Source organism: Anopheles gambiae, chromosome 2 (genome assembly GCF_943734735.2).
Source record: "Anopheles gambiae chromosome 2, idAnoGambNW_F1_1, whole genome shotgun sequence".
In the NCBI taxonomy this organism is placed as follows: Eukaryota; Metazoa; Arthropoda; class Insecta; order Diptera; family Culicidae; genus Anopheles; species Anopheles gambiae.
Genome location: NC_064601.1, coordinates 111,530,830 through 111,551,813, shown reverse-complemented (window position 1 = coordinate 111,551,813; position 20,984 = coordinate 111,530,830). Strand labels below are relative to the sequence as shown.

Here is a 20,984-nt window from a genome sequence, read left to right as displayed (position 1 = left end):
ATCTGGCAACAGAAAACCACACACACACAGGTTTTGAAACTACGGGCAAAATAACGGGCTTTTTCTATACTCCTTTGTTTTCACTATAAAACCTCTCGCACAGACCAAAAACAAGTCCATCTTGCACGCTGCTGCTACTCTTTGCTTTATTATTCTACGTTCTTTATGAATATTTCTTTGCGTTTTTGGTTTCTCGTTTATATAGGTGGATTATAGGGGGGATTCATTTGCGAAACGAAACAAGAAAATAAGCCATCATCATATTGAGTGTTATTTATAGTTGTTTCTTTTTTTGCCGGCGTTTGGATTGCAATGGTTTTTGCATCATTTATATATATACTTGTGTGTATGTGTTTTGTGTGTTCTTTTTATATAATGCTATCTCTTTTACCTCTTGCTTTCTTTTCTTCCCTTCCCTCTATACTAGTTACTCAACAATGCAAATGATTTCGCTCTGCGATTTGCGGTTTTTTCTGTTTTTTTACTATTTTATTCTGTGTTTTACCATTTAACCATCCCTTAAAGATGTGCTGCTGAGTGGTTTTAAAGAAAGAGAAGAACAAATTCGACTTTTTATTGAATTATAACGTTTCATTCGCATCCTTTGGACAAATGTCAAACTGTACCATTTAGTTTGTTACATTGTTTGTTTACTTTCTTACTCTTGTGTTACACATTTGTTCTGTTATTTTCACTTTCACTTTCTTACTCTTGTGTTACGTTTTGTTCTGGAATATTACTTTCACTTATTTACTTTACTTGCTTTAGTTGCTTTCTCTTTCTTGTGTTTTTTTTTCATATGTCTGGCAAAAAAGTTACATCGCATCAAAAAACTGCTTATCGGCTGGTTGTGCTTTTTTGCTCGCTGCAAACATGTCCCAACGGACACAAACTCACAATGATACACCCAAAATTAGCATTTGTTTTACTTAGTTGCTGTGTTCTTAGTTTCAATATAAACAATTGCATTTAATTATATTCAATTCTTGGGGGATTTTTAGAGTATTAGCTTAGCTTTTACGTCACTCATCTCTTTCACCTGGCTGCACTTTTTCCGTTTTTTTAAATAATCAACACTTTACTATAAACAGAAGAAGCTACTGCAAACATTAATTCTACATCTTCTGAGATTGTGTTGTGTAGGTTTGCTAGAGCTAGGTGTTTTGGATTTACGAGAAACAAAATTATATCGAGTTTGCCTATTCTTGATTGTGGAATTCATTATTTCTTCATTTCCAATTTCCTTACACCTTCACATTCTCATTCCCTGGACGGTTTCTGAGCTGAAAGAGAGAAAGATTCTGTGTGTGTTTGTGTGACAGAGAGAGAGAGAGGGGGAGAGGAGAGCAATTGTGTGAATGAAACGAATGCAAACCGTCGTCTACTGTGATTGAATGCAATACTTTTTCTTACTATTCGATCAATCTTGTCGCCGCCTACTATACGCGGTTCATTGGTTCGTCCCGAATTCGGTGAAGCCAACTACAGTCGGGGACGAAAAAAAGCATTATCAAGCGGAATCAACTGCTTACAATAGTACTTCCACAATATTCCAAAAAGGGGAGACGTTTAACATGCTCTCGTTGGAGTAGAGGATAATATTTCTTTGATTTGTGATTAAATATTCCACAAATGATTGATTTTCTAAAAAAAAGAAATAAAGAGTTGGATTAAAAAAAACATTAAAAGAAGAAAGTAACATTAATGTAGATCTAATTACTAAGAGATTATTACCCTACCTTTCGGACGAAATTCCTTTCCCTTCGGTCAGTTCCAGCGCTCTTGTGTTCGATTACGATCACGACAAACACGACAAACTTCAACCCGCACCTTTACTATCCCTTATTACTAGGCTATGTTTTTCATCTGTTGCCACGTGGCGCGTATATAATCTTATCATACACACACACACACGCAAAATCTCCCGTACGCACACTAACACACACATACACACATGCACACTTACATACATACGGACATACATATTGGACACATTTGCACTGGATGCACTGAGTTTTTCTTTGTTAGCTGTGGGGTTTTACCTTTCGCTAAATAAGCTTACCAATAAGTACGATATGTTAATGCATGAGTTATGGGGCAAGGAGAGAAAGTAAAGGACAGTTGCACAAAGAAACAGAATGACATGGAACAGGAGAGGATTAACGTTACTACTGTATTACAGGCTTAATTGCTACCACACTGCAAGGACACACTTACACAAATGCGATCAGTTTCCTTTCGCTTTTTTCGCCTCTCTTCTTCCAGAGAATTCTCAACTTCCTTCTACTAGCAATTTTGTTCAACCGAACCGCGTTGTGTTTTGTGTTTTCGCTTGTTTTTCCATCGCTTCTTTATTTGTTATACTTCCATTTACAATACTTCTTGTTTTGCGCGTGTGTGTAGTTTCTTCCACCTAGCGCCGCTACAATTGTTGAATGGCCATTTAATGAAGAACAGTTTTTGTTTTGTTTTGTTTTGTTTTACGTGATCGTGTGTTTCATATGCCCTTTCTTCTCTAACATCATTTCACACGCCTCGACGAATGGCTCTACAACGCAAAGCAAAAGAAAAATTGAATGAAACAAAACAGGAAACAATGTGATAAAAATGTACAGCAAGTATGAGAAGGTGGTGGTGGTGGGAGGTGCAACCTTTGTGTGTCCTTCCGGAGCAGCAAATGAAACCACCGAACTGGGATTTTAGGGGTAAAAACGCCCTTCCAATGCTATGGAGGAGCTCACACAGCATGAAGGATGGATGAAAAACGGATTAAAAAAACTTATAATTCTAACGCCATCCTTTTATGCGAAAAACACTCTCTGCGAACTGTGTCTTACAGGAAATAATTGGCAGTTTACACTAAGAAACGACAACTTGATTTACTAAAATCACTCACACAGTGCATCAACACGGGCACACGAAAATAATATGCCAACATGTGAAAATTCAATCCTCAGGTTGGGTTTGAAGCGTGCAAATTAAAAATGAACATCCGTTTTGCCGAGCTAAAGATCGTAGAGGTCTCAGCTTCTTAAAAATACTATGCGCCTGAATGCATGTAAAATAAAAAAACTGACAAAATGGATCTAGGGTGTCCTCAACAGACACTTTTCTCTAGTTTTCTTCCACAAAAGCCTTCCGCAACTTAATGACTCTCGTTATACGCACTACACACATCTCGCCACTCTTAATCTGAGGGGACACACCACACGAATCTAACACGAGCAAGGACAAACAAACAATACAATAACAAAGCAGCTTTCCCGGGGCATCGTTTTGCGTCATTGTGCGTCGTGCGTTCGGTTCGTTCTTGGTAAAGAAATGAATCCCAGCATGGTGTGGCTGCGTCCTCCAGCGGTTGATGATTCTTTACTGCAATTTTCGCAGCTGACGAAAGGGTTGCAGAGTCGACAAAAAGTGACACTAAAAGGAAAGAGAGTGACAAAAAAGTATAAATATAACATGATTTCCAAATTCGATTAATTTTTGGAGAAGATTTTTTTTGGAGGTTACTGTAGAAATCGGCTCTCGGCAGTAGTTAGTTACCAGTTTGACAGACAGATGGCGCCACGGTCTCACTTTTAAACTGTCACTTCAAGGTGAACTTTTTAGGCAAATTGGGATCGAAAATGGTTAAAAAATAGGACTGAAAGTAGCGCCATCTGTTTACTGAAACTGTGTACTATGTAACTAACACTGTACACTAAGAGCATCCAATACAATAACCATCGCAAATTCCTTCCTTTCCCACAATGTGCCTCTAAAAACTAACCTCTCATTTGTGTGGGTCCATTGCTGCAGGGTTTCTTCTCGCCTTTTTTTTCTTTTTCGCGCTCATATTGTGAAGTAAGTGCGCTGGAATGACCTCAGCAATAACGATATCCCCACAAAGTCGGTGTGCCGGTTTACTTCGCAGGAGCGCGGGAAAAGCTGCGACATAGCTGGATGTCGGTTACACCGTGAGTAGTAGCCAGTAGTAGCCAGTAGTAGTTAGTGGGGCTTCTTTATCTACACACACACACGTGACTTCCACAGTGGTAGTAGTAATTGTTGTTTTGTGATAGCTGCACGTGGGGGATATACCAGTAGTGAAGTAATAGCGCCGATAGTACTAATGATAGGTTTAGTAGTCGTCTTATCATAAAATGTTTCTGTGCTGTGTGTATGTGTGCTGTTCGCTTCATTTCTCCCTATTTTCCACTACTAATCGTACGAAATACGTATGTGTGTGTGCGCGCAGGTTTCCTCCTCGCGTGGCCATCATGGAACTGGCTCAGCAGTATATAAGGGACACGCGCACACTAAAAACAAAATTACACACACATACACACTCATTACACGCAGAGACGGACTGTGTTGCACTTGAATAAATGACCTCTTTTGTGTATTCTTTTTGTGTTGTTGTGTTTTTCACCATCTCGTTCTTCTTCCTACATCCATTGTTTTGTTTCTGTTTAATCAATTTTATACATCTCACACACTATTACACACACACACGTTTTACGTTTATCCTTCGGCTACATCCTTTTAGCTATTACGTCTTTCCTTCTTTCTTCTTCTTTTCATTTTCTCCTTTCTCTCTTCTCTACGCGCATCCCGTTTTTTCTCCTTACTCTCCCCAATGTACCGTATAGCTACATTTTGTTTCTCTCTTGTAGACTTTTCTTTTATTTTAATAATATAGAATCCATTTGTGTGTTTTTTTTCATATTATTAAGCTGATTTCTAGACTTTTTGTTGTTGTTGTTTGTTTTTTTTTTTAAACGAATGGCGCCGCACGGCAGCTGCGCTCGTGTGCGTGGAATTGTTCTGCACCGCACTCTTCTGCCCTCTGCTTTGCTTTCCCGAGCAATGGCGGACAAAAAAAAACACGGAATCGAAATCGCCGTGGCGGCGGTTTTGGATTAATGGAGGCGGGAGGGAGTAGAGTTTGGAACATTTGTTTACCACTCATTTGCATGCATTTGCGTTATGCACATTGTTGTGCAGCATTGTAAGTACATTGCGTATTGTTTTCCGGTGCTGGTGGCTGGTGATTTTCACTCTCCTCATCCCCGTCAGCCCTATCAGGGCAAAGAAGCAGCCTGAAAGTGACCATTCCCGTGTGATGGTCGTCCCGTGTTTGGTTGGTTGTGTGGTGGTTTGTCAGATTGTTCTGTTATCTTTCAGACCAGGCTGTGGGCTTGGTTTTGCTCACTGGGGGGATATGCGGGATGGGATGGTCAGAAGTTATTAAATTTGTTCACCACACCAGTTTGTCGCACTTAAATTCCACGCAATGCCGCTGCTGCTGCTGAGTGTGTGTATTTGTGGTTTTATGCTTTAACCTTGTTGCGTCGAAAGCGGAGGGAAAATGGGGGGGGATAATGTTCTTTTTCGGTATGCATGAGAGTATAGAGCTGCTGATATAATTCATGTATGTATATATATCTATATGTTCAGTTGTATATATATTTTTAGAGGTGTAGTTTTTTAGCCTGTATGGTGGTACTTGGAGAGCCGGGAGCGGGGTAAATCCTTTTTGCTTGCAAATGAATGGCCACTCCACTGTTCTGTTGCTGCTGCTGCTGACTACACTGCCTCGCGGGTTGATAATGATGCAGCAGGAGGAGAGACGGAAAAGGGGAATTGTGTCTGTGTGTGTTTGTTTTTTCTGTTTGCAATTTTACGTCAGCTGCTTTTGTTGTGGATGTTTGTAATAAATCTGTCATACTTTAAAATATTTGATATATTCCATTTAGCTGAAACGAGACAGAAGAAAGGGACCATTAGCGATTGGGATTAACAGTAATTGTGCAAATTCGGTTTCCCGATAGCATCACGGCACCGTTTTGGGCATTCAAACCACCCACCCAACCCGGCATGGTTTGAGCAAACAATTGTGATTTAATGTGTAATCAGGTTATTATTGACCATCATTAGCTTTGTTTGCGAGGTCGATAGATCTCTAGCACGCGCCCTAGAGCTTTGGCAAACCATGTGAGAACGTGTGTATGTTGGTGCTTTGTTAGCATATGCTGTCCCAATGTTAGCCAAACCCCATTTTACTAGAAACGATCGAGCGGGTAATTAGCGTAATAGATTTCAGATTTTCCGATACGTTGCTTCTCCCACTGTCCCGTGCCTGATTTATTTCCCACAGGTATTAGGGGTTGACCCGCGTGTGTATGCTGTAGCTGGAGCTTTGAAGCGTTTTTCGATAGGATTGAAAATAAATCCATTTAAAAAAAACCATTAATAGAAGATGAACTGTAGCTGGTGCTTCTGTGTGCCTTTATTGTACTAAAATTACTGTAAAGTGTTGGGTTAAATCCATCCTAATCCAACCAACCACTGATCCAACCATCACCCTCTGGCTTGCTTTCAAACGGGGCCCCCTTCCTTCACACGCAAAAAGTGCTTTGCTGTGAGATTAAATTAAACATTTATTTAATTAAATGCAGCTCAAATGGAGTTTGAGTAAAACGCCCGAAACCCATCAAAAGTCAAGGCATTTCGCGTGAATAAAACAAAACAACAATTTGCTGCTTTTGCTTCCGAACATGAACAATCAATCGATTCGGCAAATTATCTCTCAATCCATGTTACGCGTTCTCTGTTGGGGCCATTTTCGTACGAACTGCACACGAAGTACACAGAATTACCAACCACCCTTGTAGCATAATTGTGTTACTACACATTCTCGGGAAGAAACATTTACATCGCCCGGTCCCAGTATGTTGCTTCCCTTTCCCGCGAACGCTGTGTTATGCCAACAGTTGTGTTCCCCCGTCTTCCCGCTGGATCAATCTGATGCCAAATTTGCAACACCACGTCAAAACCATATCGGCCAATACACGGCTCTCCAAAAGGTCGAAGAATACGGTCGGGCAGGGGGGCATGAGTTAATCATTCCATCCTTCCACCCGGTTTTAACAGTAGACATGAAGATGGGATTGAATTAAAGGATGGAGAAATGGGGTTTCCATCTTAACCCGTAAGCTTCCTAGGGCTCGGGTAGCAGTGGGCACACACACACACTGGGGGAAAACTTTGACGGATAGAGCAAGGATACAAGTTTCTGCTGTCAGCCCAGTAACAAGTTTGCTGCCAAAGAGCTTTTGCATTTCTTTCCTCTCCCCACCGTTGGGTGGTGGGCACAAAGAAGGTGCCACCGTGAGGAGGGGACGAAAGAAAGCCACCAACTGTCAGAAATTATTCAACTGTTGTCAAACTGATACCGCCGGCTCCAGCAGTTCCAATTTCATGAATTATTAATACGTTCATTAATCACACGGCGCACCGTTTCTCGTTCGTTCGGAAGCCGCACAGCATCAGCTGGAACAAGAATAATGTACGACGAGGTTGAGGTTGTTTTTTTTTGGATGGTTTTTTTTTGTTGGTTGAAGGCTTACCTCACCAACGTTTGGATAAAGTTTGTGTTAGAAGCTTACTAACCGGTTTCATACTGTTCCACTAAATTGTGGCATTAGTTTAATATAATGTGGATTTTCAATGGGAAATAAACTGGATATTTTGCACAATCAAAAGCCCTTCAGACTGCTCCTATTGCTGGAATTAAGCATTAAAATTATGATTATCTCATTGAACGTATGTAACACACTGCGTTACACAGTCCAGTTTGCTACAATAGCATCGTTTCCTGTGCGAAAGCACAGTACAATTATTAGGAAATATCTGCCACACTATACCATTGTCAGAGCGCAACCCAGGGCAATATAACAAGAAACACTCCACAGGCCGCGGTGAAATATTACCCGGTGTGGAATTCATTGGAAAAATTTGCAAAACCAACCAGTTTTCTGTTTGCCGCGGGCAAATGCGGTATTCCATTTCATCCATCACATGCAATTCAGCGAACGAAAGGACACACACATTTCCCGGACATTTCCTGTTGGTACTACTACTACTACTACCACTCTGTAGTGCGGTCGTTTACGTCCGAAACTTCCATCCATTATCCATTATTTCCCAAAACCTCAACACCCGTGGGTGTACGTGTACGCTCACGCGGACGCACTTGAACGTGATTGGGAGTTCATTATTACTTCGAGAAAAAAGCGATGTCCAAACGACTGTGAATCCTGGCTGATTCACTGAAAAGAGGAAGCGTCACTTCCATTTGGCCCCACGGAATGGTTTAAAGTCGCAAAAGGGATTCAATTGCGGCGAGAGTGCTCTGAGGCGGAAGGGTTCTGTGGAATTGCTTTTGAAATGTTACCGTTACGAATGGAATGGACGAACAGAACAAAAAAAAAACACCCCGGACACATCCACACATAGGAAAGGACGGTTCCGCAACGCTTCCGTAAGCAAACGATTGCCTGAAAGCGAGTGTGTCACGTTGTCCCGCAATGAAGACAGACAGCAAACCAGACGAAAAGTGGAGTGGTTGCGTTGATTACGTTGTGCAAAACCCCTCCCCATCCATGGGGTCCGTCCCGGAACGGAAAAGGCAAACCCATTTGAATAGTAATAACAATGGGGATTTGCTGGGAAAGCTGTCCATCCTTGTGCAAACCCACACACACACACACACGCAAAAAAGCAGGGCACATTCGGTAGATGCTTCAATCATCCCACGGGGAAAGGGATTTCCGATTGCTCGCCGCCGGCGCACTGCACTTACATTGTGGAGTTGTCCCACTCGAGCTGGCTGACGTTTTTGTAGCGCCCGTTCAGCACCTCCTCGTCCTCGGAGTCGGAGTTGTCCGACTCGGAGCTCTCGTCCGACAGGGCGTCGTGCTGCATCGGGTTGATGGTGATGGTGAGCGCCGAATCGTCCCAGTCGAGCTGCTGGTCCGGCGCAACCTTCGGGCACGGCAGATGCTTGTCGGTGAGGTTGCGCGCGAACGCACTGCCGCCGGCCGCGCCGCCCGCTGCACCATGGCCGCTACTGCCGCCCGCCAGTGCCGCGTTGCTGTTGCGCAGACGGGCGATGCCGACGCCGCAGATGAGCAGCACGAACGAGCCGCAGATGACCACGATCAACATGGTCGAGTGGGACGAGGCGAGCTTCTCGTGGCCGAGCAGGGCGGCGCCGCCACTGCTGCGCACCTTCGACTGCGACTCCTGGACGTCGTGCGAGTGGAGCATCACGTGCGCGTACTGGTTGGCATTGTCTGAAGGAAGGAAGTTGTGAAAAACGTCAGAAACATGTAACCCATGCACCCAGGAGACATTAACGTCCAGTAGACTCTTACCATGCGAATCGACCGCAACGGCTGGATGCTGCTCCGATGGGGCGGTCGAGATGGCCAGCAACACATTGGAGGATGGTGCGGAGGCGGAAGCAATCGACGAGGTCGGCTGCTGCTTCGGATGCAGCACGGTCAGGGTGAGCGTGTACTCCGCGCTGCGGAAGTGGTCGTCCACCTGGGAGCAGGTCAGCTTGAACACCCGGTTCAGGTAGTACGCCGGCTTCTTGTTGATGTACACGAGCGACTTCAGCACGTGCTGGTAGTTCTCGATCGTGTCGTACCCGATCATCTCGACGCCCTCCTTGCTGATCTGCGTTTTGATGTCGAACTTGAACAGCGACTCGTCCGCACCGTCCTTATCGTCGATCGTAATCTCCTCGTGGTCCGGGTTCAGGCTCGGGAACACGTTCACATTGCACGAATCGAGCTTCTGCAGCTCGGGCCGAATATCCTTCCCAGTGTAGACGCTGATGTTGATCTGGGCCAGTATCTTGACGCCCTCCTTAATGTCCGGGTACGAGACGAGATGGTTCGAGTTGCCGCTGATCACGATCTGCGGCTTCTGGTCGGTGGCGAGCGGCTTATCCACCAGTATCTTGTTGTACAACCCGGACGAGGAGGACGAGGAGGTGGCCGACGCAAGCATGCTGCCCCCGGACAAGCTGCTGCCCGCCGAGCTGACCATAATGTACGTGTCGATCGTCGGCAGCCGGATCGCCTTCTTGTTCGGGCAGCTGACCGTCGTCATCACCTGGATGTTGCGGCGCCCGATCGTGGGGCTTTCCTTCGAGTTGATGTACTGGATCTGCTGCAGCAGCTGCTCGATGTTCGTCTTGTTGCTGCCCTCGATGATGATCTTGTTCATCTGCGTGTTCGACTGGATCTGCTGCTCCGGCTCCAGGTAGTGGTCGGCCGGTGGCAGCAACTTCTCCGCACAGTCCGTACCGCACCGGATCTGGCTCGCCGTCAGCACCTTGCGCGTGGACAGCTTAATCTCCGCAATATCCCCACTGAACCCGTGCTTCAACCGGTTCTCCGACCCCTGGTAGCAGGCGCCGATCGCTAGCGTCGTGTTAATGCCGTGCGCCGCATGCAGCGGCCAGTCATCGATCACCTCCGGATTGCTGTGCCGGTCCTCCACGTTGCTCTCGAACCGAATGCCATCGATGTACAGGTCCACCTTCGGCAGGTCCACGTTGATCGTGTAGTGGTGCCACTCGTTGTCGCACACCTGCGGTATCTTCCAGCGCCACTCGGCCGGGCTGAAGATGTTCAAATCGCCGTCGTTAAAGTCCTTGCGCAGCAGCAGTATCAGCCGGCAGTTGCGCACAAACAGCGCCATATGGTGGCGGTTCATCTTGTGGTCGTCCGCGCTGCACACGATGTGCTCCTTCGTGTGCTTGTCCGTGCTCACGATGCTGTTGTGCCGGAACATCGTCACGATGCTGAACTGGTGCGCGGCAAAGTCCTGCGGCTGTACCACATTCTTCGGCACGATCGCGCCCGAGCTACCGTCAAAGTGGAAGATCGCTTCCGCCCCCTCGTCGTACGTCAGATCCTTCGTCCAGTCCGTGTTCTTCTGCAGCAAATCGACCAGCCCATCGCCGTCCCGCTCCCGGCCACTGCCGCTTTCGCTCAACCGACGCAAACACTGGCTCGCGTCCCGATCGCAACCGAACGAGATGTGCTTGGTTTTGAGCGACACCGACGACTGGATGACCATGTCCTCGCCCTTGCACTGCATATCGCACAGCTCGAGGTGAATCTTCGGGAACAGCGACACACTCTCCATGGAGTTCGCGACGTAGTCGATGCGCTCGGCCACACCCATCACGTGCGCCTCGCAGACGCGCCGCACGCGAATGTTCACCATGACCGGGGCGGACTGCTTCATCGCACAGTCGTACGCCACCACCGAGAGGATGTGATTGTGCGAGATCTTGTGCGAGAGCGGTTCCGTGTTGCGTATCGAGCCCTCGTTGTCGATCGTGAACGGCTGGTCGTTGGTGAGGATCTCGTACTTGCACACATCGCCGAACAGGGGCGTACAGTCCTTGTCCGTTGCTTCGACGCGGATTATCTCCTGATAGAGGCGGCCCTCGTCAACCTGGAAAAAGAGAAGAGAAGATGTAATTAGATCTCAGGATTTGAAGAGGTTCAATTATGGCTTAGTCATCGTTTTATGGTTGAATTTCTAAGAATTGAAGCAGCAATTGAACTAGTGATGGTTAAAGTTGGCAAAAATCCGGAGTCGACTCCGATCCGACTCCGATAATTTCGGAGCCGACTCCGAAAGTTAGGTCCGCCCAGTATTATCCGGAGGCGTTCTGAGTCATTCGTAGTTGCCTCAAGTTATCCGGAGTTGTCTGGAGTCATCCAGAGTTGTTCAGAATCGTCTGGAGCCGTCCGAAATCTCCCGGAGTCGTCCGGAGTTGTCATCTGGAGTCATCTGGAGTCGTTCGGAGTCGTCTGGAGTCGTTCGGATTCGTCCGGAGTCGTCCGAAGTTGTCCCATAATCGGATCGGAATCGTGGGTGCGCTCCAAAGAGCACATCACTAAACTGAACCCACTGGACCCATTGGCTTTCCTTTGATTGGAATAGATTTCTTATAATTATAAGCTTTAGCCTACATTAATCTGATTAGATTATTTTAAGAACTCTTTGCGATAATTGAACCTCCCGAAAGGATTACGAGTTCAGCCCAGCACGTGTACGAATGACGCAACATCTCCCAGCAGATGAATTGTACACGCAACGAAGCGTAAATAAATGCCCCACAAAACCACCACCATCGAAAGGCTGGTTGAAGGGACCCGTAAACAGTAATATGCCGATGTAAAACCGTGTAATGAAACCGAAACTTTACACAACCGAGACTGCTGGGAGAGAGAGAGAGAGAGAGAGAGAGCAGACATTCAATGTGCCACAGTAAAACATAACCACTAGTTGTGGTTCGTCGGGTTTGCCGATAACGAAGCGTCGAACATTTTCACCAACCTCCCCTTCCGATTCCTCATCCTGCGATAAATAAAACGGGTAAATATCCTTCGATTTGCTTTCCATCGCGGGGACCCCGCCAGAAGGAGGAGAACTGGAATGAGATTAGACTTTAACACCGATGGAAACTCCGAACTCAGGACAGGAGCTGGACCCCTGTCCAAAAATAGAGTCCTTGGCAACGGCATGAAATACAACGACATTTAGCAATCAATGAGCTGTGGAGGGAGGCATGACTATGGCCGAAATGTGATCGTTACCTCCCCATGGCGAACCCGATTTACGGTATGGCTAAGCCCACTACTATCGTGGCAATCGGAATGCGTCACGCGCTGTGTGTGTGTAGCAGGGAATTGTGGGGTAAAGGTGGGGTCAGGCAGATTAAAAAGGTAAGATTAAGTTTCGCTCCAGAGCGCTTCAAACGCAGACCATTTCCAATTCCGATGTAATAAAGCTCTTCTCTCGCTCTCGCTCTCTCTCTATTTACCTCGCACTGTGCCTACGGAGGTAGTTTTCCTGCCTGCTAGGGCCTGCCATTTGTTAGAGTTACTTCATTTCACAGCCTCGTCGTAACGACAGGCCTCATTGACGGAGGAAGAGTGTTGTAGCACAGTATGCTGCTGTAATATCGATTTTTACCGACAAGCTTCCGAAAAGGTTTTTAGTCAGGATTTGACCATCACACCTACCACTACCACTACCACCAGGGGAACGATCCAATCTCCGCATTGGGCTGGGCAAATAACAACTTTCAGACGCCAGTCAGTACCAAACAAGCGACTATAAAAAAAAGAAAGCAAAACGAGAACGATGACGAAAAGCTTCCAGTAAAGAACAGGAAGGAAAAAAAACACACACTTTATATCGGACAGAGGAGTGGATGTGAGCGAGCGTGGAAATTAGTTTTTCCCATGCTAATCGTTACCGAAAATTTATTCTCCGTTGAGGTGCGCGTGATCGAGGGAGAGATAGAAGCGCAAAATGTAAGGGAAAATGAATGAAATAGAGCGACCTGGGCTGGAACAACTGTAACACGTAATTCGATCAGGATGAAAGAAAGTGAGGATTGGGGTGATAAGTGGGTGGTGGTGTGTTTTGGAACTGTTTTTCTCGTTGCACCAAAAGTTATTTTTAGTGAATAAAAAAGAAGGTTTAAAAAATATGCGATGCGGTTAGTCAATTTAGTTCAACGAACACGATGAAAAAATGGAGTCGTGCTTCAATTTTGTTAGCCGAAACGAATTTTATGAATTTGAAGAGAAAATTATAAATTCTTCAAGAAATAGGATCTTTTGGGGATACAAATAATTACAAAAGTTTATGCTACTAATACTGGATGATTGGTAGTGAACATAAACAACGAGGAAAACACACTATTTTCCGAGATTGAAGGACTTTGCTACAGGATCAGCCACATAATGAAACATATTCAAGAGGTTTTCAGGGGTTCTCAAAGTTGTGGGACACTTTCTTCACTGTATCTTATCTGAAAGAAGCTTTATATGATGGATATTGGACTCTATGACACCCTTTTAGGTCAAATTCAATGGAAATTTCCTATTAGTTTTGTCCAAAAAGGGTCCATCTCTCAGCATATAAAGTTCATTTCCTGTAAGAAAGAGATGAAAAAGTGTACCACAACTATGAGAAGTTCTGAAAAATCCTGTAAGCCATAGCAGGCGTACTACTCCATAACAAAAGTATATAAAGCCTCGCATTTATTATTCTACCAATCATATCGAAACGATCTCCGCCACAGTTCGTCCATTTGACGCCCAGCATGTCATAAACATTTCACTTTCGTTGTGCCCATTTGCACCCCGGCGTTTGGGTGGCGGAACTAATCGAACGATCAAAACGAGAAGCAAACACCTGAAAAGGCTGAAACCCACAAGCACACCGACGTACACATGCACACAGAGTTGTTGTCAGTGACACAGTGGTAGATGGGTGACAAATTTTTGGCTCCAAGGGCGCCTTGGACACCGGACCCTTATACCGTAAGCGCACCATGTCCACCACAAACGCCGTCGACAATTTGAAATGCAAACGTTGACCCCCGTTTTCCCTCGCACCCGAATGGACCCGGAAAGATTTCTAGCGATCAATGCTGGGTTGGCAAATGTGAAGGGAAGGAAAAACTAGCTAACGAAGACCCGCAGTACGGCGAACCGGTGTTGTGATCGATGAGCTAAACCAGTGGGCAAACGGAACGGAAACGAAACGCGACCGCTGCATGACCACCGCGGGGCATGACGATACGGTGGTACGGGAACGGGCGGCATCATCCGTCCGCCGTTTGATGGTACCACACCTTGCTTTTGCTAGCACAAAACTGCCGTTTTGTTGACATGATTGATGTTTGCGTATGTACAACAGTTCCAAACTAAAAAAAAACTAGTCCCCGAAAGCGATTGCGCTGATTGAAGGATGGGAAAAAGGGGGGAAGGAATGCTCCAAACCTAGCGGGGTACAGGGCAGTAGAAGTTACGCAAGACGACTTGGGTGAACCTTTTCGATCGATTGCTGGAAGCGTGTCCCTTCTCAGCCCTTTGAGAGGGTTGAAGCTTTTATCGGAAAGTGGGAATAAAGCTCTGAGCCGTTTCTCCCAAGCATGTGCCTCTTTCACGTGTTCCCTACAAATTTCCTCGATGGGAAATAACACCTAGCAAGCAGTTAAGTGGCTCCATGTACTACACTATCCGTACGGGGGGTTGTTGTTTTGGCTATTAGTTTCCATCACCTTCGTCGCGGCCGTATCACAAACTTCCCGTGTGCTATTTAACAAGCTGCCGAGGTTTCACCGTCCTATACGAACGCTTCCGTTACCAAGCACAACGCTAAGCATACACCCTATTGATGAACGAAGAATCGAATTCTTTGCACCACCGCCATCGATTATAGCCGTCCGTCTGGATAGGAAGCTCATAAATTCCCAACCTGAAAGCACGAGGTCCACGAGGTCGCCTTGTGTGAACGGTGGCAGCCTTCACAGGTGAAAAGTGAGTCATCAGATGTTGAAGGTAGCAAGCATTGAGAGAGGAAAGAGAACACAAAGTTCTGAGACGGCAACCTATACACCTACAGGGCACACACACGCGATGGAAAAGTTGCGAAATGAAAATGCGCCAAAAGTTGCGGATTATTTATTGCATCAAGTGTTAATGGGTAGCACCGGTGGTATAGCGCGCCGGCCGGAATTAAAAGCAATTTCAATTGGAAGAAATCAACCGAATGGCACCACGACGAGGTCGTTGTTTTACAATTTATTGCCAAAGTAACCTGTGTTGTGTGTGTGTGGTACGAAACACGTTATTGAACCAGCTCTATTTAGACAAAAAAAAAAGTCTAAATATTAAAGTGTCATTCAGTTCTTTGGGAAACATTGGAAACCTTCCAAATCGAACAGTCTCCAACAAAAAAATACCCACTCACACAAAACCGACTAAATAAACGTACATTATGCAGAGTGAAATGCAAAGTAGATTAGCCCAATTGGTACCACCAGGCCTGCCAGGCTAGCTTTTGCAAAGTACGAACTCGCGGACCACGGGTAGAATACGCGATATACGATTCAAAGGTGCCACGAGCTTCACCGTGTCGGAGGGGTCGGTGAGCCTTCTCCGTCTGCAAAGTTTCACCCTGCGGTAGGGTATGGTTGGTTAGTGCAACGAGGCATCTTAAGAAGAAGAAGAAAAAAAGAAGGCAGTCACCCCAGCCTGCTAGCAAACTTTCGGGTCAGGTCAGGACGACATCAAAGCATGCCTGACTGGCCCCCTCTTTTGACACGCGCACGAAGAGATCTGTGGGGTTGGAAAATTCAATTTCTTTGGGCAAACAATTTCACAACTGCGAGGAATGGAGGGTAAGAGATGGAAAGAGAGAAAGGAAGAGAGCTCGTGACAAATTTCAGCATTACAAGATGAATATTCGAAAGAAAATGGTTTAAAGTAAGTTCTAAGTAATTACATGCTCTCATTTATACATGTTAAAGTAACTGAAGCAGTGAGAGCAGTTACTGAAAGTGAGATTTAAATGGGTCTCCAATCGATAGGCATGAGCATCTGAGCCGTGGTGCAGTGGCAAGACAAGCGGTCTTACGCTCTGGACGTCGTAAGTTCAATTCTCTCATTCAAACTGACATTCTAGTTTTAGACGCTGGCATTTTTCCGATACTCTATCCAAACGCTTATATGACTATCTTTCCATTACATGAACATTATTTGTACCATCATTATTATATTACCTTATTAAATTATTCATAAAAAAACAATCCAACTCAAATAATCTGTTTATCAATAATCTACAATGGAACATAAATCCCCATGAAGTAGCTCTCCCTTCGGCTTTTTCTACAAGCCTGTAGCCTCAATTATACAAAATGAAAAGCCTCTCCAGTCTTCTGTATCAAATTACCACTTCCTCTCTCGCTGACTTCTCTTGTCTCCCCCCAATGGGGGTAAGAAAAACATCAACAATAAAGTTCCTTATCATCAGTGGGGCGGGCGCGCTCTATAAAAACCAATCCTCGAGTCGACCAGAAAAACACGTGCAGCGGGCGAAGCTACCACCACCACCGTGGTTGTGTAGTAACATTGTAAACTTAAACATTTCATATTGCCCATGCATTGGACACATGCCTTCCTACATACACGAGGCGGCCATACAGGCCGTCTCCAGTCTCGTTCTCTGCACCCACTCACTCCCCGAGTTGGATGCTATTTTTCTATCGTTCGCTTGGCATGATTCAATATCCATTATCTTTTGATGAGCAGCCACATACAACGCCGCGCTGAGAGAGGCAAGATCAGCAAACATTTCCAGTGCTTCATGTGTTTGTAGTAGTATCATGCCTTTTGCAAAAAGCGGGGCCAAATTGTGCCGGGGGAGAGAAAGAGAGAAAGGATCCTGCATGGATTAACATTCAATTAAGTATGCGCTTACCCTTTCCTACACCTTCCGTCTACTTCGCTCGTCCAAAAATTGAACGGCGCTGTTCGTACACCTCTACACAAACGAAGCCGCTAAGAAATATGCTGGTCGGCCCAGTACACTTCTTACACCAGACTTTTCGCAGGAGTGGCAGGCACCAGAGTTCATAAATACCTCCTGCCATCCCTGGTTCCCGCTTAGACAAACAAGGACCCGAGAGCGGCTAAAGGTAGGCCACGCACGGCACAAAAAGAAATAGCCCGCAGCGCTGGCTGGCGGTTGCGGCCTCATCGTTACACAAAACCGTGTATCAGCGGCCTCTTATCGTTCGCTTCACATCGTTAACCGGGAAACGAGGAGGATGGGGCAGAAGCTCTCGTTTCGCTCGGGCAGCGGTACGACACGATACCCAACATCCCAAAGGATTGCGAAGACACACGCCCGGGACGTGTAATGAAGCCGATGTGCGAAACTTCTACACCGTGGCGCGCTTCAAGACTGCAAGATGGCGCGTGCGATGGTTCGGTTCTAAAGAAACGGATTTATTGAGGCGTCGGTTTGGTGTCGAGGAGCTACCAAAGGTGGCAGACACACGCAGAAACAGCGCCCTTCTAATCCTCGGCTGTCATAGCGCGGGACACAAACGCGTCGGCCCCGAAAAAGTTCCGATCCAATTGAGGGAGAATATTAATTTATTTGTCAAACGTGATTAAAGATACACTCCGGGGATGTGTCGCAAGCTCCGAGTGGCGCTTAATACAGGCCGAGTGCAAGCGAAGGAAGAGCAAAGTGGCAGGAGAAAATTGAGAAGCGCTCCAATAACGCTTTTCCATGAAACCGGGAGCCAAATTCCGAATGTCTGATGGAGCGTAGCCGATGGTATTTTATTGTCATGTAGTTTAAGGGGATCAATATTTCCTCGCAAAATCGCCCCAGTGCCGCCACCGTCGCCGCCATCGGAGGGAGGCTAAACCACCACCATCGCCCACAATGCTGTTTGTGCCTGTGGTTTGGGCCCTTTTATTGACGAATCTCCGCGCACACCCGCGCGTACACACCTGTGACCGGCGGCGGAGGGGGGGTTTCGATGCGTTCGGAGAAAACTGTCCATGCGGTGTGGTTTGAGGGAATGCCGTTCCGATCGACTTGCTGGGGGACTGGCGCTCGGTAACGATGACAAATATCTGTGGATTCCAAGCGCCCTCCGTTTCTCTTTCGAATCGTGTCAGCGCCATCTGGATCGTCGAACGACCCTTTCTCCACGGACGACGGACGGAACCGGTCACACGCACACTTCGAAGGATATTGTGCAGAGAGATCCTATCCAAGCACCGAAAGTCGATTGTGCACGTCTCAAGAGCGTGCGGCGTGGGATCCTTTCCGCCTTCTCCACGTAAACGTGGGATGAAATCCTTGCGTTTGTTGCGAGGGAGCCAACCAGGGCCACAAGACAAACTGTGAACTCTACAACTGCTATCTTCTAGCGAGCGGATGGCCACTGCAAAGAAGCGCACAAAGGGGGAGCGCGAGCGCGTAGTCCTCGACCGTTTTCTCCGAACTCGATTTGGTGCTCGACGGCAAAACCCTGCCCCGCTTTTGCGCAAGGAAATGTAATTCCATCATTTCCTGCAAAGCGAAGAAGCACCGACCCGGGGAAGGATCGCGAAGATGGTCGCTCTGCTCTGTAAGCCGTAAGCATTTGCCCGAAAGGCGCGGAAAAGAGTACAGCACACCGCACCGAAGCATAATCGAAACGTGAAGTCAAGCCTTTGGGGTTTAGTGGTTTTCGAACGAAGGAACAAGTGTTGGAGAAGGCATGCGGGATGGCAGGAAGCGGGACAGGACACGGTAAAAGATCTTTGCCGTTTGCTTTCTTGGCGGGCACCAAGAGACAGAGCGAGAGCATGATTGTTGTGCGCTGGTCGGGAAGCGGGAAAATTGCACAAGTGGAACATCAAGGCCACATGAACGAACACCGGGACGGCGGCGCTGAATAGGACCGGAGGAGAACATGAAGACTTGGCACCACTTGGCACCACTTTTTCTTTCTCTTCTATTCCCACTCGTTCCACTCAGTTCCAACCCATTCCAAAACCTGTCAGTGAAGCTCGGAAAAGTGAGAAACAAACAAAGTAGGAGGAGGAAAAAAACGGCAAATAAGGACGGAAAAACGGATGAGAGTTGGGGGGGAGTTGGGGGGAGGAAAAAGTCACGAGTTCCTGACGCAGGAAATAGTAGCTTCGAAGTTTTCTCGTTTTCAATTCTGCCGTTGCGCTCCACGCGCGCCTACCGCCATTTCCCCATATACTTCGGCGTGTCTGTGTGGCATTTTCTTGGCAGCTCAGGCATTGCAATATCGTTTCCACTGTCTTGCATTTGAACAGTCAAACCAAGAAATACACAACCAGCCACAACCACACACACACACACACACACACACACACACACACACACACACACAGATGGAAGGAAAGCGTTTTATTTGTGCGCCTCGCCTCGCGTGCCGGATGCTGCTCGGGGAAGAATTTTACCTTTTACCTTTCCCAGCGTCGTCATCTATTTCGTTTCCTTCGTCGAAAGCTGCTGCGAAAGGAAGCCACTATTTTTGCTATCGTGACGACAACGTGAAAAAGAAAGGAAATAGGAAAACACACTGGCGTCTATACCTAGAGCGCATCCGAATTCGAATAAAGGACGAGGCGATTGTAGAGCGAAAGGTAAAGAATATATCCGAGGCAAGAAGCCACGGACGAAACCGTTGCATTTCATCTGCCGTAAGCCAGCAGCGTGGGCATCCTATTCCAGAAAAAAGGACACACACACACACACCCCTATTGCGGTCCATATCTTTGGTGGATGTGTGCAATTTGTGGAAAAATGGGCAACAACCCAGCGAAAGCTTGCCATCGTTTTGCTGTCGAAACGTCATCCACCAAACCGAGGAAGGACCTTCGGCGGTGGTGATCCGGAACCTTTGGATGATCAGGATTATCGGTTCCGAGATGATGATCGTGGCGGTGTGTAACTGGTGGGGTAGTAAAGTAAATCGCACCAAAGGAGTGACCAAAAACCAGACTTTAAAGAAGGGGATGATGTTGTGGACGATCCCAAAAGAGTTTGGGATTGGATTTGGTGGACCGTGTTTTGTTTCGAAGTTTACTGGTTACAGGGCAAAGAAGCCCGGGAGGAAAGTGAAGCGAACAGTGAAATTTATACAGCGCAATTGAGTGGATGATTAAGAACATCATCAAAAGGATTACCGATATCCTTTCGCTTTGGAGTCATTCCGTAGGTTCGCTTCGCCTTCGAAATTCAGTCCGTTCAGTTCTCTCTCCGGACGGGGACATTCGAGACACGACACTGGATATTGCGCAGATAATGGGCACGTCCTGCCTGTTGGCTGATTGCATGAGATGGGAAGCTGGGAGAATATCTTCAGACGCTCAACCATCTAACGATGAGCCTTTGCTTCTTACACTTTCTTCCAAAAAATCCCCCAACCATCTCTTGAACGCTGTTTGAAGAAGTGCTACCGACCGCTTTTCGTACCTCATTTGTTTCGTCGGACGGACGGATTCTCTCCGTCTATCTACGACCCCCGGAAACCCTCATCGAACGAAAATCGATGCGACAGAAAGGTTAGGTACGACACACAAAAAAACACCCACCCAAGTGGAAATGATCGGATTGTCCTTGAATTTCAGGAACACGGGAACCAAATTGGAACTGCGGGTTGGCGCGCGCACACGGGATTTGTTGGCTTAGGAAGGAAAAGCACACATTTCGGGAAACAATCACAACAATATACTGCAGTGCACAAGCAACACAGAAAAAAGGTACCGATGCGGTCCCCG

The 20,984-nt window shown here is 46.6% G+C and overlaps 1 protein-coding gene across 9 annotated transcripts in view; it reads right to left on the bottom strand.

Annotated features, from left to right (window-relative positions):
* Nucleotides 1-3,118: 3,118 nt before the first annotated feature.
* Nucleotides 3,119-20,984, bottom strand: part of LOC4576322 (calsyntenin-1) — an 87,871-nt gene continuing 70,005 nt past the window's right edge. For 8 of the 9 annotated variants that reach the window (XM_061646608.1, XM_061646604.1, XM_001687998.2 and 5 more), the window contains exons 6-9: nucleotides 9,204-11,307; nucleotides 8,630-9,122; nucleotides 3,773-5,741; nucleotides 3,119-3,423 (exon numbers count right to left, since the gene is read on the bottom strand). In XM_061646608.1, coding sequence (XP_061502592.1) covers nucleotides 5,738-5,741; nucleotides 8,630-9,122; nucleotides 9,204-11,307 — 2,601 coding nt within the window. In that variant the 3' untranslated portion in view covers nucleotides 3,119-3,423; nucleotides 3,773-5,737. Of the gene's footprint in view, nucleotides 3,424-3,772; nucleotides 9,123-9,203; nucleotides 11,308-20,984 lie in introns of all 9 variants that reach the window. The other variant, XM_061646607.1, reaches the window with a different exon arrangement.